The 25,583-nt window shown below is 42.7% G+C and overlaps 2 protein-coding genes and 1 non-coding gene across 6 annotated transcripts; 1 reads left to right on the top strand and 2 right to left on the bottom strand.

The window, feature by feature from the left end:
• Window positions 1-1,030: 1,030 nt before the first annotated feature.
• On the bottom strand, window positions 1,031-11,239 carry LOC147232394 (wee1-like protein kinase 1-A). Its single transcript, XM_086148919.1, is given in 14 exon segments — window positions 1,031-1,249; window positions 1,295-1,367; window positions 1,486-1,625; window positions 2,839-2,874; window positions 2,876-2,915; window positions 3,477-3,622; window positions 3,884-4,054; window positions 4,142-4,227; window positions 4,302-4,391; window positions 5,033-5,289; window positions 5,448-5,620; window positions 6,777-6,837; window positions 10,577-10,782; window positions 11,084-11,239. Coding segments are annotated over 14 exon segments (1,854 nt in total).
• Window positions 7,376-7,448, top strand: trnak-uuu (transfer RNA lysine (anticodon UUU)). Its single transcript has one exon. It is a non-coding gene; the product is annotated as a tRNA-Lys (tRNA).
• Window positions 11,240-11,653: 414 nt separating the features above from the next.
• On the bottom strand, window positions 11,654-24,508 carry znf143b (zinc finger protein 143b). 4 transcript variants are annotated; one of them, XM_086149210.1, is made up of 15 exons: window positions 24,441-24,508; window positions 21,798-21,913; window positions 21,033-21,221; window positions 19,933-20,013; window positions 18,757-18,956; window positions 18,221-18,289; window positions 18,025-18,141; window positions 17,349-17,424; window positions 16,676-16,801; window positions 15,928-16,107; window positions 15,611-15,838; window positions 15,288-15,436; window positions 14,195-14,347; window positions 12,876-13,004; window positions 11,654-12,008 (listed from the first exon to the last, which is right to left on the bottom strand). In XM_086149210.1, the coding sequence occupies exons 2-15, from the start codon at window positions 21,901-21,903 to the stop codon at window positions 11,925-11,927; spliced, it is 1,887 nt and encodes a 628-aa protein (XP_086005336.1). In that variant the 5' UTR covers window positions 21,904-21,913; window positions 24,441-24,508; the 3' UTR covers window positions 11,654-11,924. The 4 variants fall into 4 exon arrangements, with proteins under 4 accessions (XP_086005336.1, XP_086005338.1, XP_086005339.1 ...); XM_086149212.1 differs by having other exon boundaries at window positions 18,757-18,953; XM_086149213.1 differs by having other exon boundaries at window positions 18,757-18,953; window positions 21,798-21,910.
• Window positions 24,509-25,583: the final 1,075 nt, after the last annotated feature.

The following is a 25,583-nucleotide window of genomic DNA, read 5'->3' as shown; positions in this document are numbered from 1 at the left end:
TGAGGGATCAGGATTGATGCATTTTGAAATCAGTTCAATTCAGTTGGATTTTATGAAATAAAGTGTCAATTTCATTGTATTTTAGCAAAATAGACCCATCACCCAACAATCACCCTTTTATTCCTTCGACAATAAACAGTTTTGAACTGTGATGGAAAACCTGGAGAAAACCCAAGCAGGTAGAGAATATTCCTTTAATTCTCCCACGGTCGGGAAATTTCAACCACTCACAGCAGAAAGTGGACAGTGTAATATTCCATGGGAATATGTTGCTGCCTTAATGTTGATCCCATGATGTTGATGCTTTAATGTCAACGATACGTATACTATACAAGCGGTATCATCCAACCGATACTTCACTTCTTCTTCTTCTTCTTCTTATTATTATTATTATTCTCACTCTGGAATATGCTCTGCCATTAAAGCAAACACCCGGTCTAACGTCCCACTGATTGTTCTTTTATGCACGGTACATTTCTTGAACCGAGAAACATTACAGACAGTGCGAGAAAAAAGTTATCAAAAATATAAAACTAAAAATAAACAATGAGTAATGTAAACAATATACATGACTGTCTCCGAAAATTAGAATATTGTGATAAAGTTTTGCTTTAATGCAATTACAAAAACAAAAATGTCATACATTCTGGATTCACTACAAATCAACTGAAATATTATAAGCCTTTTATTACCTTAATATTGCTGATTACAGCTTACATCTTAAGAAAACTCAAAAATCCTACCTCAAAATATTACAACATCATGAAATACTAATTTTTTTTTTTTTTTTATTTGCATTACAGAGGATAAAGAACTTTATCACAATATTCTAATTTTCGGAGACAGTCCTGTATATAAAAAGGTATGACTTGTTTAACAGGTTGTACTGAAATATCTTGACAACGTAGAAACGTGCAAAAGTGATGAATGAATGAGTGAATGAATGAGTGAAGAAGTCAAACAGTCGAGCTGGCAGGACCTTTCCTGTGAAAAGCATCAATATTGTGCGACCAGTCCAGTTTTTTTTTGTTCAGGCGAACATCCAGGTACTTATAAGCGACCGCTCTCTCAACCACCAGCACCTTGTTTTTTTCCTGTGTTTAGCAGGAGGCAGTTCCACAGACACCAGTCCGCAAAGTCCCGTATCGGCTCCCCGTATTCCCCCGTCATCATCTTCCACGACTCCAAAGATGGCGGAGTCATCAGAGAACTTCTGCAGGTGGAGGTTGTCTGAACTGTGCATGAAGTCCTGTGCACACACTATGGGCGGTTAGTGAGGTAGTCCGATATCCACCTTGGAAGGTTGGCTGTCCATTCCTAGGAGCTCCAGCTTGTCCCTCAGCAGAGGCTGGTGGGTGTTGAAGACACTGGGGCAATCAAAAAATATGATCCTCACAGAGTTCCCTCATTCCAGGTCCCGATGAGCTCGATGCAGGAGGTAGAGGTTTACGTCATCCGCCCAAATGCCAGGCTGGTAGGCAAAACGCAGCAGGTCGTGGGACGTAGCTTAGCCAGCGCTGTTCCTGCGTCTTCATTGGTAGCTGTTGAGCTCCTTTGGTTTCGGCACCGTGCGAGATGTTTTCCAGTCGCGGAATTGTCTTCAGCTTCAGGCTCAGGTTGAAGACCTGCTCCACGGTCGCACAGAGGTGGGGGGAGAACCTGGGCCGCCATGGCTTCGGCGTTCAATATCCGGTCCAGTCTGCTATCGATCGCACTCGGTAGTCCTTCACCATCTCTCTGCCCTTGTTGACGTTCAGCCTCGGGGGGGGGGGGGGGTTTGGATTTTAAGATGTGAGAATCAAGAACAATCCCATTCAAATTAGGATTTTCAAAATTAATATTCTGATCTGGAAACAAAAAAAAAAAAAAAAAAAAGGATCCAAAATTCAGCAAATCTACAAAATGTCCACAAGCCTAGCAAAAAGTTTGAGTTAAAATGCTGTTAATCGAATCAGGGGGAGATTTCACCCTCCTGTTCCAAAAACTTGTGACGAGCCTAATTTAATTCTGCTTCTTTTTAACCGTTTCCGAGTTTTTTCTTGACTTTCCCTGAATTTCACAACTATTTGCTCAGGGCAACGAGTAAAAGACACAAAAAACAATTAAGATTTTCCACGCTCTCTCTTTCTGCATCTGAATAGTGAAATTAAAATGATTCGGGCCGCTACCTTGAGAAGGCTGAAACAGTCTTTTCGGGGAGTTTGCCCCGGCACATTTTGTGCCGATCGTCTCCGTGTCTGGTCGTTTTTCCCTCGACGACAGGAAGAAAAAAACCAAACACCTCATTCGGGATCCGTTTAAAACAGGATCCCTACGCTTGCAGTTTTTTTGAACTTCCTGTCGACGTGGATTCGACCCCTCGGAGGACGGCGAGGAAAGCAGAGCGGTTCTTCCGATGCCGGTGAGCCTGGAGGTTCTGGAGTTGGCCTGGACTGTGGAACAAGTGTGATGGAAAATTATTTAAACCGCATGCTTTGTGTTTAAAACCGCACAAAAAAAAAATCTCCAGAAAAAAACCCTGATGAACCACTGGAACGGTCTCTGTCTTGACTTTTGACCCGTCGCCGAACGCCCTGGTTGTCTCGATGTCTATTTACCGCAAAGGCCGAATAACTAAAAGCAAATCCCGGGTGCAGAAGAAATCACCGCCCGGCGTTTGTTCTCCAATTTCTAAGAATCTGTGTAAACAACCAGAAAGAAACATATAAAGTCCATACAGACTCTGTCAGAACTGTCCTTCTGCTGCAGAATAAACAGCCTGGCAAATGGGACGCTTTTGTAGCAGTGATTTATTATTTCATTGCCTTGTCCACAAGTGACCAGAGAGATTTTCCTGACAGAAGTCAGGACCCTGTCGCTGGACAGGACCTTCTCCCTCTGCCGCTGCTCTGGCCCGCAGAACCCCTTTCAGCTTCCTGACGAGAAAACGACAACCGGAATGTCAGTGTCTCACAAACGGGTCACATTTTTCACATCAAATCAAGAATAATCTCTGAGTCCTTTCAGCTCCTGCAACGGGGACGTTTCAACTGAATTGAATCATTTCTCTATTACACCGACCGGAGAGCCCTCGGAGTAGAAACTCTTTAATTACAAATGTTCTGACTAGAAGAAAACCATTTTCTACTAATAGGTCATCAGTAACACCAGGAAGTGCTTTCCAAGTTTGTTGATAATCTTTGGTTATTTTCAAAAATTCTTGACACTTTCCAGTTTTTTTTGGAGGAAGTGCCAGTTTACTTTTTCAACTTAATCTGCAGACCTTAGAATATCGATTTTGATGACAATATGTTGCGTTACGTTTTTGGCTTCGCACTAAACACGATCACACATTTACCCAGAGACACGGAGTGTGCTGGGTTAAATCGTGTGCAGCTGGAATTGGCGACAAGTGCATGTTAGACCGACAGTCAGTAACTGGAGTTTAATATTCGGAGACCCTGACGGAGTAGGTGAGTGTTTGTCGTTATTCGTACTTCCGCAGCAGTGCGTTCTTCAGCCTCTCGGTGTTGAGTTCAGCCCTCAGCTGGTCGGCGCTCATTCTGGCCGCCGTCAGGAGCACCGGATGTCTGATGATACCACCGGCTGACGGACGTTTTTTGGGGTTCGGGTGAATCATCCGCTGAAATGAACGACATTCAGGTGAGTCGGGGGGGAAAATCTGTAAATACGTTCCCGAACCAGAATGTGAGAGTCAAGAACACGTGAACTCAATTGTGATTTTCAAAATTGATCTGGGAAAAGATGACCTGCAAATTTCAAAACCATTTTCTGTCAACTTGTCCAAAAGATTTTTAAAGTAACTTATCTGCTCAAGAAATGAGTAGGCAAAAGACTTCTTCTGCATCTGAAGAGTGAACATGGAAATGATCCCGGCCGCTACCTGGAGGAGGCTGAGGAACTGTCGCGGTAGAGCTTGTGGGACGGCGGGGAGTTTGCCCTGCCGGATTTCGTGCCATTTGTCACCGTTGGTGGGCAGCGCCTCGGCCCCGGACGCACTGACCACGCTCAGAGCCAGCGCAAAGATGTCCGCCTTGGTCAAGTTACTGTAGTCCTGCAGAGGACAAAGACGGTTTTACGAAGCTTATTGACTCCTGACCCGTCGAAATGTGGCGGACATGGTTTGGACGAGAAGACGGACCTCTTGTAGGACTTCCATGGCGAGGTATCTGCTGTCGCCCTCCTCGACCTGAGGGTTGTTCAGCCCGGTCACGTGACCCAGGTCGCCTGGAGGAGGAGAATACGAGAGATGCCGAAACGGAAAGAGGCAGAAACCAGGAGGGAACGGAGATGTTACTCACCTATTTTGTAGATGACGTTCGAGCTCGAGGTGTCTTCGTCTTCGCATTCGTCACAGCTGGATACGGATTTGTCGGAAATAAAGATGTTGCCTTGGATGGGGGAGAAAAAAAAAAAAAAAAAAAAGCATTTCAGTTAGCTTTGAAATTCAAGATGTCGACCTTACAAAAGACAAAACGCTCTACTTTACAAAAAATCTGTTAGATTTCAACCTCTGATTGTTAAGATAAGATAAGATAAGAACAACTTTATTAATCCCGAAGGAAATTGTTGTGCCAGAGTTACAGAAAATATAACAGTAATAAATAATAAAAAGAAAAAGGCAGAATTTGAAATAAAAATAAACTATAAACTATAAAGTGTCTCAGTGAAACTATAAAGTGACTTAGTAAACAAGTGATAAAACTATAACTGTCTAAGTGTCTAAGCTAAGGTTTTTAGCAGTTAGCTTTTTACCAATAATCCAACCGTTATTATATGGTTTGTAAAATATGGTCTTGAACTCTTCAGAGCAGGTTTGAGTATTATCTTCTAGTATATCTTTTACTATATCTTGTCAGTGGGACTGCAACGATTTGTTTCTATACATTCTTCACAAACTAGCTTTCTTGATAATCTTAAATCTGACTGTTGATAAAACTTTAAATCACCATCCACTTGTTTTTAAAAGTAGGATTCTCACTGATTCCGCGTGCAAAAATTGTACTGGTGCTCCGGGACCATCAGCACTCACTGGGCTTGATGTCGAGGTGCACCAGGGAGGTCATGTGGATGTACTTCAGGCCTTGTGCGACTTGCAGCAACAGGTCCTTCAGCTCCAGCTCGGACAGATATCGGTTTTCTGTGATGACGTCTGCAAGCGTGCCGCCGCCGCAGTACTCGTTCTGGATGAGCATGTGACGGTCCTCCGCCCACGCGGAGTAGTACCGCACCACGTGTGGATGCTGGCCCAGGACGGCGTGGGCGTACACCTCCCGCAAGGCGTTCTGCCTGTAGAGAGAGGAGGGGGGGCATTCGAATAATCAGATGAAAATAAACTGAATGATAATCTGCAAAGCCCATTTGAACATAATCAGGGGTTTTCAGTTTCAGTGACCGAAAGCGGCATTTCTTTCTTTGAGCGTGGGTTAGAGTGAGGCTTGACTTACTCATCTGTTGATCCCGCCAGCGGCTTCTTTGACCTCTTGACAGCATAGATGCAGCCATCAAGTCTTTTCACACACTTGAAAACAGCACCGAACTCCCCCGAGCCGATCATATCAAGCTCCAGGAACTCGGAGACGTATCTGGACATCATGTGGCTCTGCATCAAGGTGACTCTCTGCAAGAGGCACACATTAAATTTAAGGCGCACATTTTCAAGGGAGGTTTTACCGTATTTTCCCGACTATAAGGCGCACATAAAAGTCTTAAGACTTTCTTCAAAATGTGCGTCGCGCCCAATAGTGCAGTGCGCCCTGTGAGAACACCATGAGAACGTTATAGGGGGAGGTGTGGACGTTGATTGGATATAAAAGAACAGGTATGTGCGTGATGCAGAATATCCATGTTTTAAAAACCCTGAAAATATCGGCAACAAACAAATCCAGCCCAGCCACGTCGCCAACATGGACGAGGTGCCGCTCACTGAAGACAGCGCCGGGCGAGTTGCGCCACAATTTGAGAATGGATTGTAGACATTTGGGCAAACGTGTCCGCTGGCACTGTTGTTCGAGCTTTCGCTTTCGCCGGGATCATTTCCGAGGAGCCGCGCGGCGCGGAAAGTGACAGTGAAGAAAGTGAACCGCTCATGTTTGATGGAGATTTAGCGCAGCTGTTCAAATCAGAAACAGAGGATGAGGACTTCCATGGGTTCGATTGATGACGATTACCGGTAAAAAAAAAAAAAAAAAAGTGAATACCAAACTCAGTTAGCTCCCGCTCTATTTTTAAATATGCACACTTGTATGCTTGTATGTGAGTTGTTGTGTTAAGGCAGACGTAGTAGAGGACACCATGAGAACGTTAAAGGGGGAAGTGTGGGCGTGGATTGTGTATAAAACCCGCGCCCTATAATCAGGTGCACCTTATGTGTGTTAAATACAGTAATGGCACACATCACTGAGACTGCGCCTTTTAGTGCAGGGCGTGAAAATACGGTATTAAAACTAGCTGTCCTTGTGACACCATCTTATTCGCAAAATTGCTGAAACGAAAACAGACAGTTTGGGATTTTTTTTTGTTTTGAGGATACAAACTACTAGAGAATAGGCAGGATGTAGTGATGACAATCTTACCAATAATGGAAATGTATAATGCAGCTCAGAAGCATTACATTTCTGATTTTCAACTTGAGGTGATTTAAACGTTTAAAACATAAAAATGACAAAAATCCACTTCTTGGAACTGAACGGTTCATATTTATTCCATTATGTCCACTCAAGCAATTTTTAATTCCATTAAATTGCTCATTTTAACTTCAACCATCTTACGACTACCTTTGATGGAGGCAGAATGTCCTCTTCGCCATCAACTCCTTCCATATCTTCTCCACAGGAGCTAGAAAAAAAAAAAAAAAAAAAAGGCAATAATGTGACAGTGAGTATTCTGTCCAACAGAGGGCAGCACCTGGTGGGGGAGGGGGTCCACAAGCACATGGCAGAGGTTCACCAGTAGCCATGAGGTCTTGGTTCTCGGCCAAAATCCCCGTCCTTGGTTAACGGCTTTAACGAATGTGGTTGTAACAATGGGTTTAATCTGTGAAACAGGATACAAGGTGGAGCCCGAGTGGGCGGCTCTGCTGTGTCATTAACTTTTTCTACATCACCGTTGGCACATATGGATAGCTATTATTTGAGGTGGTGCTCGATTAAAAAAAATGAACCCAATTAATCAGAAGCATTGTGATTAATTAAATTTAATTGTACAGCGATATCAGACACGGTAAAAAAAGACATTTAAATTTATTTGTTCAATTAACCAATATACTGTATATGTGCTTGGAATTCACTGGTCCATTTCTGTGAGGTGAACTTGGCGACACTCCGCTCTCTGTGTTGTTATCTTTCGGATGATACTCATTATTGCCTAAGTCAGAGCCCGGATAGCTCAGTCGGTAGAGCATCAGACTTTTAATCTGAGGGTCCAGGGTTCAAGTCCCTGTTCGGGCGGTTGTCTTTTATGGAGGTGATATGCTGTAGAAGACAGACGACTACCCATTCCAGCAAAAAGAAGATCTTTGTATTGTTAGCCTGTGGCCGACACTTTTCGGAGATGGACTTAGCTCAAGCTTAAATGCAAATGGCTGAAAGATTGAAGAATCATCTCACTAAATAAAAGGCTTTCTTCAGTGCGATGGGATGGTGTTTGGTATTGTGCCTGCCCCTGCAGCATGGCAGCACTCCATGGATCAGGTCCTACAGGAGACTTCTGGCATGCAGTGTTTCTTAGATGATAAAAGCGTGACATGCTAGGATGAAAGCTCTCATCTTGCAAATCTAGAAGCAGTCTTAACTAGACTACCTGAATGAGGACTGAAAAGGTCAATAAGACTAAATGGGAGTTTTTTCAAAGACTCCTCTGAGTACTGTGGGCACAGAATAGATAAGGGCTCCAAACCACAGGACACAATTGACACTATTCTGAAAGCACCAAAGCCCAGTAACATCCCCCAGGCTTTGCTTATTTTTGGGACTGATAAATTATCACCAAAGGCCACAGTACCCCATCCACTAACAACCTCTTGCAGGGAAAGGCAAGCTGGAATTGGACCAAGCAGTGTGACCTGGCATTCAATACAGCAGAGGAGCTGTTAATGTCAGAAAAGGTCTTGACTCATGATAACCCGGACTAACCTCTTCGCTTGGTGACCTTCATGAAGGACACATGGGTGCCATTAAGAAGAGGAGCCTTGTTAGGGGCTACATGGAGAACCTAACAAGTCATACTCTGGATGTCAACTGCCACAAAGGCAGCCTATACTTGCCCCTGTCCAAAGCTGGGAGTGGCCAACTGCTCCATGTCAAAGGATCCGCGTAGACGACGCTGGGCCATTTTTAGATAGAAGGTTTCTTGTTGTTTTATTTTGAAAAATGCCACATCCACAAAAACAGTTGGCGGTGCTTTGCGACACTCTTCCCAAAGAACAGGGTTGCCCAAGCCACTCATAAGTGACAATTGTAGTCAATTTACATGGGAAGAGTTCCAAACAATTCGCCCGGAAAAATTAAATGAAGCATACAACTGCTGTACCTGACTATCCTGCCAAAGGGGAGCACTTTGTCCAGTCGTTTAGGCAGTCAATAAAAGCCATTGGCAATGCTCAGATGTCACTGAAAGAAAAGATAGCAAAGTACCTACATGGATACAGAAATACTGACCATGCTACAACTGTCCAAGCTCCCGTTTTCCTGTTCATGAGAAGGAGGCTACAGTCACATCTAGATCTGATGAAAACTGACCTTTGCAGAGATGTGACACAGAAACAGTTTGTCAAAGCTGTCCCAAGTCATGCCAGAAATATAATTGGACAACAAGTTTTGCCGAGGGATTAATGACAGCCAAAACAGAAATGGCAGCGTGGGGAGATCCTGTAAAAGACAGGGCCTCTCACATACATAGCCATAGCGAAGACTGGACTTGATGCCAATCCGGCAACCTCATGTCCGCTCAATGCATCAACTCATCATAAGACAACACAGAGGATGACACACTGTTCATGAGGACTGATGGATTCCTGTTGCCAGCTTTGGAGAATCCTGATGAAGACATCCCTCTGCGGACCTCCCCTGACCCAGATTTACTGTATCACAAATCAACATAACACATTTATTAAGACACAGGCCAGTCATTTAAACTATAACATTGTGTGCACTGTCTCACAAACACAAACTCTCACTTCCAACAATCCATAAATTAAAAATATAGTAATTCACAATAACTTTTTGAGGTTAAAAACAGACTCTGTCCCATCTATTACAAAGGTTAAAAAAACAACAACTGCTTTTTAAATGATTCATTTATTGAAAATATACTTGCTTTTATTCAGATTTGAAATGTCTCCGGAACATTTTCCAACATTCCCTTTCAAGGTGTTGACTTTGAATTTTTAGCAGATAAAGCTTCCACATATATTAACTCATTTTTTGTTCTATTTGTTAACTATTTTCATTTCTGTTATGTCATGTTTGTACATTGTTTTACCAACATTACAAATGTAATCAAAAACTGATCAAAATAGATAATGAATACATTGATTGAATAGTGTTGCAAAGGAGTTGTTCAGATAAATATTGGTTCTGGGAATTACTTTTATGTTATACACATTATAGCTTTGAGGTATCCTGAGTGGCAGATTAATACAGTAAACGAGCGTCGTAGTGCTTCAGCACAATGGGCAAAGCAATGTTACATCTATGTCAAATTCTAGTAAAGGCATAGATAACTTGACTTTTGTGTATGTGTGATGTATCTCTGTTTAAGTGCAAAAACACAAAAAAAGCTAACTAATCGCACCGAGTGCTGGCGCAAAGCTAACATCATCGCCCGGAATGCGAGCCTAAAGCTAGCATCATCACCCGGAGAGCGAGCACAATGCTGACCAATCGCCTGGAATGCTAGCGGAAAGCTATCATCATCGCCCGGAATGCTAGTGCAAAACTAACAACATCGCCCAGAATACTAGCGCAAAGCTAACAATATGGCCCGGAATGCTGGCGCAAAGCTAACAACATGGCCCGGAATGCTAGCGCAAAGCTAACATCCACGCCCGGAATGCTAGCGCAAAGCTAACATCATCGCCCGGAATGCTAGCGCAAAGCTAACATCCACTCCCTAAGTGCTAGCGCAAAGCTAACATTGCCGCCTGGCATGCTAGCGCAAAGCTAACATTACGGACTTGCATGCGAACGCAAAGCTACCATCACCGCCCGGCATGCTAGCGCAAAGCAAAAATTATGGACCTGCATGCTAGCTCCAACGTAAATAGTTAGGATGGCAACGGAGAGTGGAAATGCTCGTGTGATACATTAACTTTTTCCCGCATAAGAATGAAATTATGTATACGTCCATCGGGAAGATTGTAAATTTGTTTCTCCCTTCAAATACCGTCGCCCCACCTGGCCCGTCCATCGCGCTATCACACTGTGCGCCGTTGAAATCCGTCCCCCGTAGAACAGGGACACTGGGCAAGATCCACCGGTGCAAATTAAAGCGTCATGAAAATGAGTTAATCGAAATGGCCTTGTAATTACACACCAACTGAACAGAGGGAATGCATTAACAAAAAGTAAGAACTTACTCATTCCAGTGTGCTCTCTTCCTGTAGGTCCTTTGCTGCGTAGCAGACCGAACTAGATGGGAATCTGGGGTGAAGGGGTTGAAGTTCACGGGCGGGGTCTGCAGTCCCTCCTCCCCTGCCATGGATTTTGTTGAGGACCCGGCATTCTTAAACAAGAACACCTTGGAGCGGGACGAACTCTCCGGACCAGATCCCTTCAACCAACTCTGCAGGTGCACATTGTGTGACAACCCGATCATGAGATTTGCAATTAAAAAAAAAGTCAAATGCAACCAACCTTACAAAAACACAACTAGTGAAACGTGCAAATGCATTTAACTCTTGATTATTTTTTTTTAACCAATCGAATCCAGTAAAAAAAGAAAATGTGAGTAAAAGCTAGACCTGAACCTTAACTGGGTCGTCATCTGACTTGAGAAAGGTATCAGCTGGAACTGCTATAAATAAAAAATCTTGGTGTGACTTTGTGCATGGTTTTTCAACATGTTTAGGGACACAAAAACTCACCTCTGGTGAGTGAGGCAAGTTAAAGAGCCGGAGGTTTCCGAGGGTTTGGTGCGGAGGTGTAACGGGACATTCCAGCATCGGGATGCTAGCACCTCCGGCGCTCTCCTGGGCGGAGGTTCGCTCCGGCGAATCCCCGAAAAACAGTGAGCGTTTCATCGGCGAAGACACAGTAAAAACAATTTCAGGCAGCGTAGGTGACTATCGCTCTCTGAAACCACTTTTCACGGTTTTCAGCGAAACCGGCAGCCAGTGTTTACCTGAAAGTTTCTCAGAGGAATATACTTTTTGTAATTCGCGCCCGTAAGGTTCTGCCACGACCGTTGGACAGATCGGGCCGCGGCAACCAATCAGAGTGCGGCTTGAAAGAGGGGGGGTTTGTGACGTCACATATTTCGTTATAAAGGGTCCTCTTGCAGATTAAAGATTTTGATAATTATAGGGTGAATTTTGTGTGTGTGTGTGTGTGTGTGTGTGTGTTCTGTGGCGTTGGGAGAGAAACACACACCGTCCTTTGAAATATATTGGTTAACATTTCGGTTTGTTGCATAAAACCCAAGACAGATGAAAAGCTCAAGCAATATTCTGTTTTATTAGAAATAGCATTAGCTGTACACTGCGCCGTGCTGCATACTCATTAGAAAGCATTTTTTCCCTCCTCGAAGGACAAAATAGTCCGGTTCATATTTCCAGTTATCAAAATTCTATGTACACATAAAAGCTGAGTTCTCTGTAAGGAAGGAAAGAAAAACTTTGGAGGAAGACTTGGGATTTTTTTTTCTCTTGTTGACAGAATTCAATTTAGACGATTTTGATCCTAAATTGTCCACCATGTTCAGTCCCATCAATCATCCAGGCCGGGTGATTCTCCTTGCTGTATTCTTGATGCTATTCTTATGGCTTCCTCCAGTGACGGCTGATCGCTGAGCTGCAGATTGAAAGGAAAACAACCTCCGTCACATAAATATTTACCGGCCACACTGTTAAGAAGTACCTGCAGCTGAGTACAACCTCATCTCCAAGTGTTTAAATCCTATTGGATTTACTTACATAGGGGTAAAAAGGAGGAAAACTAGGTAGTTATGTGATTTACATTACAGAGGTTGCATGATAAACCAAGCTAGATGATGTACAGCCTTTCATGGGATTTTAAGTCCTCAGGAGTATTAAAATTTTGATTGGTTAGTCATTTGTTCCACATGATAATATTGTGTTTATTTATGTATCAAGGCATATTAAATAACTGAATTGTTATTTCAATATTGTTTATTTGTTAATTTCATTTATCATCGGAGAGAGAAGGGGCAATTTGGTAATCAGAGCTCAGGACGTTGAGTGACACCATCCAATAGTGGTCATCTTTCAGTAGGGTGTGTTCCCCACCTTCACATGTCAAGTCTAATGGTTTATAGTGAAAGAGTGTCAAATTTACACTTTAGTTATTTATAAAACAAATGACAAAAATTATTTGCATTTACACAAAATTTAACTGAATTTATTATGTATTCCTATGTATTATTTCAATACAAATATTGCAGGCATTTAGAAAAAAAATGTTATATGGATTTTGTGCTTTTCAAAATTTGTAAATAACATTGTCAAGGAAATTAAAACTAATTAAAAAAAAAATCATATGACATGAGAAAAACGACTCGGTTTTGTTTTCCATAAAACACATCATGGCTTCAGATGGATGCAAGTCTTAGGAGGTTATCCATACAAGGTCAAGAAAAAAAATTTCAAATTGTGGTGCAAGCAGTCAGTCTATTTAGCACCGTGTTGTCAATCTACTAACCTGCACAGCAATGTGAGTGCCGTTGGACGTGGCCAGTAATGTGACAGGGTGAACATCATCCTGCTCCTGACTGTAGCCGGCTTCCTCTACGGTTTGGAACGAGGCCATGTCGGGTGTCATGATGGCCACCTGGGGGAGACAGGGGATCAATTTACACCCGTCTTGAACCACAGAATGATACGACCACGGGATTTACTGGGATTGTGGTGAGTGTTAGAACAATCATAATAATAGTTATTATTACACATTTTTGTAATGCAGTGCCTGATAACTTAAGAAAGAGAGAAATGAGGATCTTGGGAAATTTGCTTTATAATAGACCTGTCCTTCATTATTCCTTGTCATTCACAGTTTCACTTCTAACAGCGAGGCACGGAGAAGCAATGCTGTGTTCTGTCCATCGGGAACAGAGTTACAGGATGCGCTGCACATATTCCTTTTTCCCACTCAAGTTAAATTTCATATTCCCATTATTCAACCTATATTGTATTTTATTGAATAAAACCCTAAGGTTAGCGTTTTAATTAAAGAATAGTGCCGATCTACACGCTTTGCGGCAAAGAATAATCCTAAAATGGATGATATGGTTCATGTTCACACAATTCTACGAGTCCAATTGAGTACACTGATTGTAGAAGTTATTTGGAGCTTATGTAGTTGTCTGTAAAGATGTCACAGCAAGGACATTCCAGGTGTTGTGGGTTCAAAGAAGTAGTAAGAGGTTCATGGTTGTCTCACACCTTGTAAAAATGATAACAAGAGTTTGCAGTTGCAGACCTATTTGTAAAGTTCAAGATCCACTTCCTAAACAGCAGGTGGCATCAAGGGCTCCTTGCTGCCCAACTCATTCTTTAAATCCAGAGATCCTTAATGCACATTTCACCCCCTCAACTCTCCCTGACACGTAATAAAATCTGAACTGTCCATCTCTGTCTGCCACCCACAGCCTCTGTGGATGTTTGAAATGTGTCACTGAGCCTCAGGGCAGGGATTGTAAAAAGAATGGATCGTTTACATTCACCAAACGTATGCTCCTTGTCACCTGATACCTTTGGTTTTGTCCCTCTACATCTCCGCTCTGGACCAAGTGCGACTGCATTGTCCTACTGCAGCTACTCTTTTCCAAATCTTTACAAAGTCCTCTAATGTATAGGTAGCTGATATAAAATCCTTGCAGATAATAACAGGCTCCATCCTGTTCCATTCATTATGAAGGTATTGTTGCAGCGTGTCGAATCTTGCCGTCTTCCATAATGGAACATGGTATACGAGACCCTCTAAGACGGATTTGACTTCAGCCTCCAAGAAAAATTGTTTACCTGTTCATCAGAGCCGTCGGTTGTTACCATGGTGACCGAGTGGGCCCCCTGCGCTGCCAGTTCATGGGCTGGGATGGTTATGGTTGTGCCTTCTTGAGTTACCATGGTGATCGTGCCACCCATCGCTTGCAAGTCTGCTTCGGAGATACTGACCTGATGTGAGAACAACATTGAGATTTCTGTAACAATGCGCTTGCTGTTTTCTAGACGAACAGAGCTGAAAAGCCGCTTGTATCAAGCAGAGCTGTAGATCTTGAGCAAAGGCCTCGTTCATAAAGTCTTTTTTGTGTCTTAAGAGGATGCGTGCTACTTTCTGAGAAACGTTTGTCACTTTTTTAAAAAACAACAACAAAAAACTCCATCTGACCCGTGTGTGTGATTATTTCAGGGACAGCAGAAGTGGCGATGAAGTAGTGAGCTGAAGTCAGATTATATAGTATTTGTATGACCTTAAAACACAAACCAAAACAATAATAAATCACCTGACCTCTGTTGTGCTGAATTTGGGCCTAAATCTGAGGGGAGCAGTGAAAATTAAGGTGGAGGTTGTTTTTTTTTTTTTTTTTTAGAAAAAACATTATACACAAGCATAAAATGTTAGTTTTGCGGTCAGTTGTGTTCATATCCCCACTTTTAAACTGCTGCTTTGTGCGCCGTCAGACAATCCGCAGCTCTGTGTTCTGTCAGGTCCTTATCTTTCACCACTGGCGCAGGGATAAGATACCTTTTGTCGAATTTTAGCTGGAGCGCACTTGGAAATGTGAAAACGGGAATAACAGCATGATAAGAAACATTTCTCCACACCAGCAGGTGACGGGACAGCGTGAATAAGAAAAAAAAAACAACCAAAACTTGATTTTGATTGCTTCATGACAAGACCGCTGGGTTTTCTCACATACTCTACACCAAAGATTGTGCCTGATTCGAAGGATGCAAAATGCATTGGTATCGTTTGCATTGATCAGATACCAAGGGAAGAAAAAAAAAAACGTCAGGAAGAAAAAACACCCGGGATGTTTATCAGACAAACACTATAATGAGAAGATCATTTTATGCGCATACTGCATGTTTACCATCTCTGTCGCCTCATTACCTGCTGTTGTGTTCCATCCTCCTGCGTTACCAAGGCAACGTGCTGTGGGCCGACTACGTCTGCGCTCTCCACTGGAACCTGCTCTGAGCCGGAGTCCTCCGTATCTACAGCTACAGCGGAGTAGCTCACATTTGGGTCATCGATGGCATCTGCAGTGCGGAGGAGGATTTTAAACGTGGGATTTTTTTTAATTCTCCTTCAAAAATGATTTTCATCTCTTTTCAAGCGAGTGTGTTGCACTTGATTGAGTTTATGCATTTCGTGTTAAACCAACAGTTTTCTGTATGTGAACAGAACGAGATTATCTCAGCATTTGCACGGACCTGCGGGCGGTTCAAAGTAGGCCTCCTGCTCCTCCTCGATGGGTTCCGTGTCGTTGTGCGCCGTTCGCTTGTGCATGGCTAGCGTGGATATCTGCTTGTAGGTTTTCCCACAGTGGTTGCAGTTGTAAGGTTTGCAGGGTGTGTGAACCACATGGTGTTTGTAAAGGCTAGAGTATTCTGTGAAGCGCTTTTCACAGCCAGGCACGGTGCACACATATGGTTTCTCTCCTGGAGAAATTATTGTCATTATTGTCGTAACATTGATTGGCATGTGGGTCAAAGACGAGTGGATGAAAAGACATTTAAAAAGTGCTCACCTGTGTGAATCCTCATGTGGTTCTTGTAATTGGTGGCGCTAGCAAAGGACCTCCCACAGCTGGGCTCGGAGCAGTAGTACGGCCGCTCTCCAGTGTGTGTCCGAATATGAACTTTCCGGATGTTCGAGGTGGTAAACGACCTGCCGCAGCCTTCGACCGGGCATTTAAAAGGCTTCTCTCCTGTAATACGAATCACGGGCGCAAAATGAAGAAACAAAGTCCGCATTTAAGGAGGCCTTCGTTCATTTCGATACAGAGGATGCAACAGCACTCTTGGAGAAGATAACCTGACCTGAAAATAAGTCGATTGAAAACAGTCTCAATGCTGCGTGACATTTGGCGTAAAAAAAAAATATAATAAAAAAAAAAAATCAAGGCTTGTTTCATTATCACAGAATAGACGTGAAGCAGCACGTGTGTGCAGTACAGAGCAGAAACTTAAGTTCCTCATGATGACCATGTGCCTGAGGATCTCCTGCAGCACTTTGGTTGCTAAGCAAGTTAACAAATACATTTTCCTGCATTCGACTAAAATTAAAGCACGCTGAAATTTATCTAGCCAATGACAGCACTGTTCGCGATCTGTATGGTTTCAAAAAAGGAAAAAAAAAAAGGCCAAAATAACTGGCTGTACAAAATTTGTTATGTCTACATGAAACAAAGGGCCTTTAGCCAAATCTGCGGTTTGCATATCAGCCATGAAAATGTCCCGCGTTTGACACAACATACTCCACGTGTTTTCCATTACCTGTATGTGTCCTAGTGTGCTTTTGAAGATCTCCAGAGGTTTTGAAGGACTTGCAGCAGTTTAACTCCTGACATCTATATGGCTTCTCCCCAGTGTGTGTGCGTGAGTGACTTTTAAGTCCATACCCTGACGTCATCAGCAAAGGGAAAAAAAAAGAAATTAATTTATTTACATTGAGCCAAGCCAGGAGGGAGTTCCTCGGTTTGATTCATACAGACTGTTTTCATAATTAATAAGTCCAGTCATAATGAAAATTAAACATTGTTTTTTATAATAGAGCATTACGCCACACAAATAATAGCTATAATTTTATTTGTGGACTGCTGAGATCACTGGACCAATGCAGATATATGTTAGGTGGAAGGTTTTGAATGAATGTATTACACCGTTATTCAATTCATTCATTCATTAAGCAGCGGTTTCATATTGTCAGCATCGAGTGTTTTTAAAATAAAGAATTATTGCTGCTTATCTGATGCAATATTATCGCTTTAACAAATAAAATATTGATCCCAGTAGTGATGTCGGCAAGCATAAGGCTAGATTTAGTTCTCATCTAAACAATTTGATGTTGACAGCGTTGACATAAATCACTCAGATTATACAATGTCGGAGTTTGTGGTGCGCACTGATGAAACTGCCCCAAGTTAGTCACACAGCGATGGGTTGTTACCTGTTGCAAATTTCTTCCCGCAGCCTGGGTATTCACAGACGTAGGGTTTGTCTCCGGTGTGGGAGCGCTCGTGTACCTGTAGCAACATTAAACAAGAAAAAAAAAAAAAAAAAAAAGGAGGGGTTAAATCAGCAGCAGACAATATTGTGACAGTTACGCCTGGTTTCCACTGGATCCGGCTGAGCTGTGGTATTATACAGTCTTTTTTTTTTGTTTTTTTTTTTGTTCTATCATGAATCATAAACTCCACTGGTTATATTCATTATCTGAGCTTGATGAGCTTAACAGCGAGTACCGTGACCTGAACCACCGAGAGCCTTCACACACACTGGTTATATTGTTCCAGAAATGGCAGTTACTCTTGAAATTTCCCTGCCTGGTCATGCCCAGTCAACTGACGAAGTTCATTGTTAGCCACTTATTTTTTTATATTTTTAAACTGTGATTAATGACTAGTGATGCAGAGTACGAAAAAAAAAAACAACTTTCAGTGCTGGAATTTGAAAATCAACACTGGGATTTTTGCATTTTACTTCCCTTGTTCTAGCATTTAACAAATATATATACATACACTGACTGGAAATTTGAGGAAGGAGACTCCCCACACTTTTTCTTTTAGAAGACAGCGATTTGTTTTGAAGACATAAAACATAGCCATCCACAAACACACACACACCTTGAGATGGTGGGCCGTGGTGTAGAGCTTTCCGCAGCCCTCGTATTCGCAGCGAAACGACTTCTCTCCCACATTGGAAACCCTGGCTTGCCTGTTGTCTTGACCCTGCAACACAATCTGATGGGACAGGAAACACCGATGAAACTCCGATATATCGATGAGGCAAAAATGCGGGTAACCAAGGTGAGTTATCTACCCTCATGTGCACGCCGTTGTCTGCTTCCACCCTGCCGAAGGAGCCCAGGGGGTTTTCTATGTTCTCCACCTGGCGGAGGAGAGGAGGGGAACTGTTAATGCGGCAGAGACTCAACACGCAGGTCGCATGTGGATCTGCAGCTTCCCCGGACGAACAATCGCATGGATGAAAGCGTGATGTGACGTTGTCGTAAATCATAACGCTCTCTTGTAGATTAACGCACGATAGATATTGGCGTTTCTATCAAAATGGCTGCCGACGGCGCGCCACCTGGTTATCAAAAGAAAAATTGCGATGAAATGTATTTCATCTGGAAATGTATTTCCGGATTGATCGATTTTGGCATTTAGTCAAGGGACCACGAGGAAGTTCTTGATTGTCGTGCTCGCATATTGATACTCAGTCAATAGTACAAGATTGAAGATAACGCAAAAATCCACTGCTGCAACAATCCTGATTTGTGATTTGCAAATCCAAAAGCCCTATCAACGCTCCCGCCGCGAAATGAGTGAACCGGATCCAGACCGGCCCTTCACCTTTGTGGTGTACTGCTCCAGCACACTGATGGTCTCGGGGTCGATGGCCGTGGCGTCGGCTTGCAGGTCGGCGATGGTGCCGTCGGCCTGGATGGCCAAGATGGTGTTGGACTGGGGCATGTGCACCGTGTGCTGGATGTAAGCCGTGCTGCCGTCCTCCAGCTGCACCTCCTGCAGGCCGCTCTGGTCGTAGGTATCTGCTGGAGGAAAGGGGGGAGTGTCATGGAAACATCATAAAGGAAACTGGGCTCCGGTCCAGTCCCAAATGGTAGGTGGTTGTTTGCGTGGGGAAGATGGATCATTTCCTGAATGCCAGAAGCCTCAGTGTCTGATCCTTGTATTAAACCACTCAGCAATAAAGGAAGATGAGGGTTCGTTGAAAAGCACGGCTTTGGGGAAAATTTAGTATATAATAAGGATGATGTGGGGAGAAACTTCTAAAAAAAAAAAAAAAAAAGTTTCTGCCACAACGTTAAATTCCTATAGTCATGCATTTTTTTCCCCTGGAGTCTAAAACCAGAAATAAAAATAAGAGACGGCGGTAGTGCGGAGTCCATTTTTTGACACTATTTACCGATGCGATATCAAACTGGTGTCTTTGACCCACAATGGACACTTTCATTTGGGACCGTTAACGTCTCACACCGTGCCCATTTTAGCCCTTCGCCACTTGAATGTGACACAGTCGTTTTGAAGGTGTCGCATTTGGCGCCAGGAAAACTGTCAGGATACAATTCCAATTTTACAACTCTTTGCTCTTCAAATGAGCTCTGTAAGATTTGACATGACAGTTTTTTTTTTTTTACATAGTACATATAAAAATAGTGATGGAAGAAAAACCTGCACGCTGGGATTTATATCAGTTTGCAATTGTGTATCATGGCCAAAAAAATCAGTATAAAATATTCTACATTTATGCCACTGCAGGTTGTCTGGCTGAAAACTTGAGACTTTTAGAGCTAAAATGAACACGCTGGTTCTCTTGACGTTTCCAAAGTAAACTGACACCTTGAACGCCGAATCCTTTATCGCAGATAACTTATAACAAGCCCGACACGCTGATTGAACAGTGCAAAGAGCTCACGGTTAGTGTAAACACTGACGTATTGTAAATGAGAAAGACACATTTTGAAGGTTAGTAAAGAGTACATCTGTTTTTGTCTGCTTTTTTTTAACCTTTTGGGGTGTGAATGTAGGCTGTTGTTCCGTCTTCAAGCTGAACCGCCTGTCCGTCCTCCAGCTGCAAACTGTCTCCTCCTGCAAGTGACGACACACCATCACACGTCACTCTCTAAAACTAAAAAAAAAAACAGAAAAAATTTACCCTGTTCTAACTGTGCCAGAAATCTTGACAGAGGAGGGGGAAAAAAATTAATACAGTACTACCTTAAATCATGGATTTAATTTGCTCCGGGACCAAGCTCGTAACTCAATTTGCTCGTAGAACAAAATCTAATTTCCCTGTAATAATGGATCAAAACGCGATTAATCTGTTTCTGCCCCCTTGGTTTTGTTAAGTCTTTGTAAATATCGAAAATTTACTTTATAAATAGAAAACAATATCTAAAAAATAACAAAAAAATAATGAAATAAACTGGTTTTATTAAGTGTACTTACGATGTAAGATCGGAGGGAGGTGGCGGAGATTGGCAGGGAGGTTGGGGAAGTTTTTCATTTGGTGCTTTATCCCTTAATTTAACTTACTCGCTGCACACTTAATGCTCCTATATGTTCCTAAATGTAACTTGCATGCTTTGCTACACTTTGTGGCTAAACTTAATTTAGCGACGGTGAACACCGGTCCTCTTTTTAAAACCATCAAACGGTCCCCGACCAGCTTTGAGTGACTCTTTTGACACCTCGTCCGCTGACGTTCCCCCTCGTCGGCTGCACCGAATCCCCCAAAATGTCTCCTGGCTTCTCACAGTTGAGAAGGCAGGCGACTCTTCGTCTCTTCATGATCGAGACAACAACAGGGACACCTCGCTTGTGTTTCGACAATTACCGCCAGGTAGGCTGCACATCTTCCTGTTTTTTTTTTTTTAAACACCACTTCACGGATACCGGCGGTGTCAAACGCTTATCTCCCTTGCTCCCAACTCAGATCTCGGCTCGTATCACGAAGCGAAAAAGCCACTGAGCGCCGACTCATATCTCGGAAAATCCGCAAGTCGATGCCCTTGTGAGTCAAGGTTGGACGGTAATTCATTTATACACAGCAACGTAACACTCAAGCGCTTCGACTCTTGACGCGCTGCCAGGGGTCGGCGTCTTACCTGCTTTTGGCATGGACACGTGCTGAACGTAGGCGGCGGAGCCGTCCTCCAGCTGGATGACCTGGCCGTCCATGATCTGTCCGTCCGAGAAGGCGGCTTTGGAGTCGTGCTGGATGTACGCGGTGGAGCCGTCCGCCAGGGTCACGGCCTGCAGGCTGACCGTGTCCATGCTGTCCATCTGATCGCCATCTAAGACCCGAGAAACAACAGTGAGAAGAATGTGGCAGCACGTATTGATCGACGGCGTGATATTCTCTGAGTCATGGTGAAGCTTGGAGAGAAAAACGATGCTCCTCTCTCATCATCACGCTCTCGATTAACAAGTCGAATTTATCAATAAAGGCAGACTCGTATTAAAGAGATGGTTGGTTATTAAATCAGAATAATTTAGCGCCACAATTTTGTAGAAGTTACATTTTTCTTCCTTATAGTTAACACCAGTATATCACGCGCACGCACGCACGCACACTTCAAATTCCCTCTTTTGTATTCTAATCGTTTAAAACTGCAGGTCTGCCGCTGCGGTATTTCCTTCAAATAACCCCCATTCATTTTTATCAGTTGTACTTGAGTCACAAGAACTTGGTTGCCTCCGTATGTGGACTTTGCGATTTTGTTTTCCGTACTGGTGTTGAACTTCGATCCTCTCCGCAGTAGCGCATAGCTACCACCACGGCAAGAAGAAAATGCAGATTGGTTATCAGAACGCTCGGGATGCAGCGAGTATCAAATGGCGTTGCAGTGATGGGATGGACGACGAGTCACCTGCTACCGTCACCGCCTCCGTCAGACAGAGGGTGACCGGTTGCCCGTCGGCGTCATGAAACTCAGCCATTCCCTGGGAGTCCCGGTTTATCTGGGCCAAGAGCATGCTTCAGCTGCTGGAATGAAGACAGAGGACACACATTAATCTACAGCCATGAGATTAAAAACAACAATGAACAATAGAAAAGAGCAAAAACAACACTAGATGTGCCAAGTGATATGTTTACTAGCTGATGTTCATTTGTAGATGGTTGTGCGTATGATGTGGGGAGGATGGGTTTGTCTGGGGGCTAAGCTGCAAAGATAAACAGCTCGGCCCATCCCATTGCAGCAACTTCCACATGCTGATATGCATGGACTGAGAAACACGTGTGTGTGTGTGTGTGTGTGTGTGTGTGTGTGTGTGTGTGTTTGCAGTAAACAGAACAATGGGTGGGTTGACTCCTTTACAAGACATTGGGGTTGTTTTATGTGTTGGGCTGCATCATTCATTTCGGTGGAATCGCGGTTTGTTTTCCCTGTTATGTAGATCAGAAAATTCCTAGTGTGTGCGAGAGCTCATCTTTTCAGTGAGGTATGTTGATATCATTAAATAAAATAATAAATTTAAAAAATTCAAAGAGCTGACGCATTAAAATTTCATGTTTTTTAAGCATAAAAACAGTCTTTGGTAACCCGGACAACTAATCTCAAGAATGCAACCCAGGAGGCCAAAGCCTTAGAATAACAAGTAATTATTTATACTTGTCAAAAATAGCTTTGACTGTGACAAGCGTAGACAGAGATATATCTAACTGCATTTTTTCCTGTCTTAAAATATATTTTAATGATTTTACAATACAATAATGGACATTTATATACATAAGAGATATATATATCAAAACACAAATAAAATGGTATACAGCATGTCAACATTTTGTATTTAGAAGATGGATTTTACAAACAGAAGCATTTGCATCGTGCACTGACATTAGCTTGAATTAACACTGACATCCTTTGAACTGGATTGGATTGAAACATACTAATCATTTTCCGCTCTTGTCCATTCAGGTCTGTGAATATTTTAGAATAAATGTTTTTGATTCAAAACACATTTATATTTTTATGACATACTATCAAAATATCAGATTTCTTTCTCTTTTTTAAACATAAACAAGGTCAGCAATGCCTCCAACCACCCAAAACTATTCAGGCCACTGGCGAACAAACTGTGGTTGACAACAGATGTCTGTGATAAGCAACAAGGAAATTTATACAAAAGACAATGCTTTTTTAGATGGAGAGCATTACTTTGCCCAAACTGTGGGGTAATCTGACACTGCGATTTATGATTTTAAATACTGAAGGTGAATTGTGGTCCAGAGACAACTTGCCTCTCTTTCCTAAATTTCAAGCAAATGCGCAATATTTTGATGACGTTTTTCAGTAGGAAACATCTAACCTTGGTATGAGGTGACCATGCAGCATTTATGCGACAAATGTCAAGGGTAAATAAATGAGAACGGTCTTGTTACAAGACTGCAAGCCATTTTCTCAGCATGAAATTCCCAGTCATGACTTCTTTTTTTTTTTTTACTTTCTGTTTGTTTTGGATCACATTTGGACAAACTAGTCCATCCACACCACAGGATTCTTGGCTTATAAGTGACAAACAAACCCTGCAAAACCTTCTGGCTTGCAGCTGGTTGGGACAGGGTGAAGTTTCAATTGAATCATTTGCTCAGGTTAGAGTTGTTAGGTTTTGTTACTGAAAATAAAACTATAATTACGGAGAAACACGAGATTAAGGCTACATTGTACAATTAAACATGTTATATGAGGAGCAGCTTCCACTGAGATGCAATAATAGCCTGAAATGTGGCAGTGCGATATGAAGGTATAAAAGTAGCACGTCTTTTATGTTTGCTTAAATGAAATAAACGGCATTCATATTTGAAATAACGCCAGTTTTTTGTATACTTTGTCAATATTCTTCTAATTACGTAACACGTTTACACACAGCGAGCGCTGCTTTTGGCGCTTCTTGGTGTCAACATTTATTAGCTAACTAGCTAGCAGCGACTAGCTAAGCTATGACTTGCAGTACCTGTCAATTAGCTGTTATAAAAAATGACGGGCAATTGTGGTGGGGAAAAAAGGCGAGGAGTGTGTGTTTTAGTCGAGTGTCGAGTTTCTCGGCTGATCGAAAGTCACCGAAAAGTACGAGTATCGGGGAGGGGAGTTGTTAGCCACCATGCTAATAGCCTCGTTGACTGCGGCAGCCCTTACAGTCACGACTTTTTTGGCCACTGTGGCTCGACAGTCTCGCAAAATGTGCCAGGCTCGTCGGGACAAAAGCAGACGAGCGGACGTATTATAAGGGCAAAAACCGTCTCGTTGTGTCGGATGGAGGGCAAAGCGACCATCTCCCCTAAGCTAACATTCGAGCTTGTACAAGTAACGACGCAGTTAGGAAACAAGATCATGCGCTAATTAATGACAACATAAGCATTTCGACCCGTTGACTGTCAGTTTCATTTAACGACGACAAAGCTCTATTTTCCACTCTACTTAAGAGTCTATGCCCCGGCTCGCCACCCCATCTGTCGCAGAGACGGCTGGGGGAATACTGCACACTGGGTAAAAACCAATTTATATACTAACCTCGGAAAAATTTCCAACAATTCCTCCTGTTCGACCACCATGCACCAGTGCAGGAAACGCGAAGCCCCGGGAACATGTATGACATCATAATCTCCTCCCGTCATGTCCCGCCCTCCCCACGATTGAGACAATATGATTGGGTGACGTGATCAAGACTCTCTCTCATTGGTTAACCACACCTGTCCGTCACCTTCAATATTTATTATTCAGCGTAGCGGGCCCCTACCGGACGCCATTCCGCGTCGGTTTTCGTATTGTTCCGGGGTTCCGTCCGTTACCTTCGCCGCAGAAAATAAATATTTAAGCCTCCAAAAAAAGGCCGAACGGCGACCGAGACTTACGGGCGTACGTGTTCGGTAACAAGTCGCCGTTTACCGGCGTACCGCGCCGGTGATTTATTTAATTTTAAGGCATCCATGTTGAAAACAAGGACGTGTGGGGGAAAAAACAGGGAGGAGTGTGGGCAATGCAGTGAAGACCGGCTACGAATGTCACACACACACATTGATTTTATGAGATAAAAACAGGTTAAAAAGCCTAACCGAACTTGCCAACCTCTCACAGAAATCTCACTTTTTTATTTTATGTAATATAGTATCAATGCTATCATGGAAGTTTGAAAACAAGCACAAAAAGACTTGCAAGCTGTTTTTTTTCCCACAGGCTGTGAGACATCTGAATTCCTACTCACTGCTAACACTAAGCTTTACTCTCCTTCAGTTTAGAATTGTATTACTATCTATTACTTACATGACTTTTAAAATAAAATAAAACAAATGTTGTGACCACCAACTTTTAACCATCTGTGTATATACTTTGTCTATTTTTAATCCTTGATTAGCCGGGAGTCCGTACAAAATGTCGTTATGCTTGCATCATGACAATAAAAAGTCTTTCATTTTTGTCTGTGCAATTATTAATTAACTGCCTGTACTTTTTTTAGTACATCTCTGTGTGCTGTCACCCATATTGTCTCGTGTCACTGTCACTTATCGTCTCTATTGCCATTGGTTCTGGTGTGAAAGGACTGCACAAAGTAGGAATGTCATTGCATTGTTTGAATCAACATATTCTTACAATGCACATGACAATTAAAAAGTCTTGAATCTTCAATATCCCTGCAGACATATGTGTGATAGGTGT

This window comes from Fistularia commersonii, chromosome 7 (genome assembly GCF_037954325.1).
Source record: "Fistularia commersonii isolate RoL2024-O1a breed Wild chromosome 7, RoL_Fcom_v1.0, whole genome shotgun sequence".
In the NCBI taxonomy this organism is placed as follows: Eukaryota; Metazoa; Chordata; class Actinopteri; order Syngnathiformes; family Fistulariidae; genus Fistularia; species Fistularia commersonii.
The sequence above is the reverse complement of the archived record's forward strand: the minus strand, read 5'-3'. Positions and strand labels throughout refer to the sequence as shown.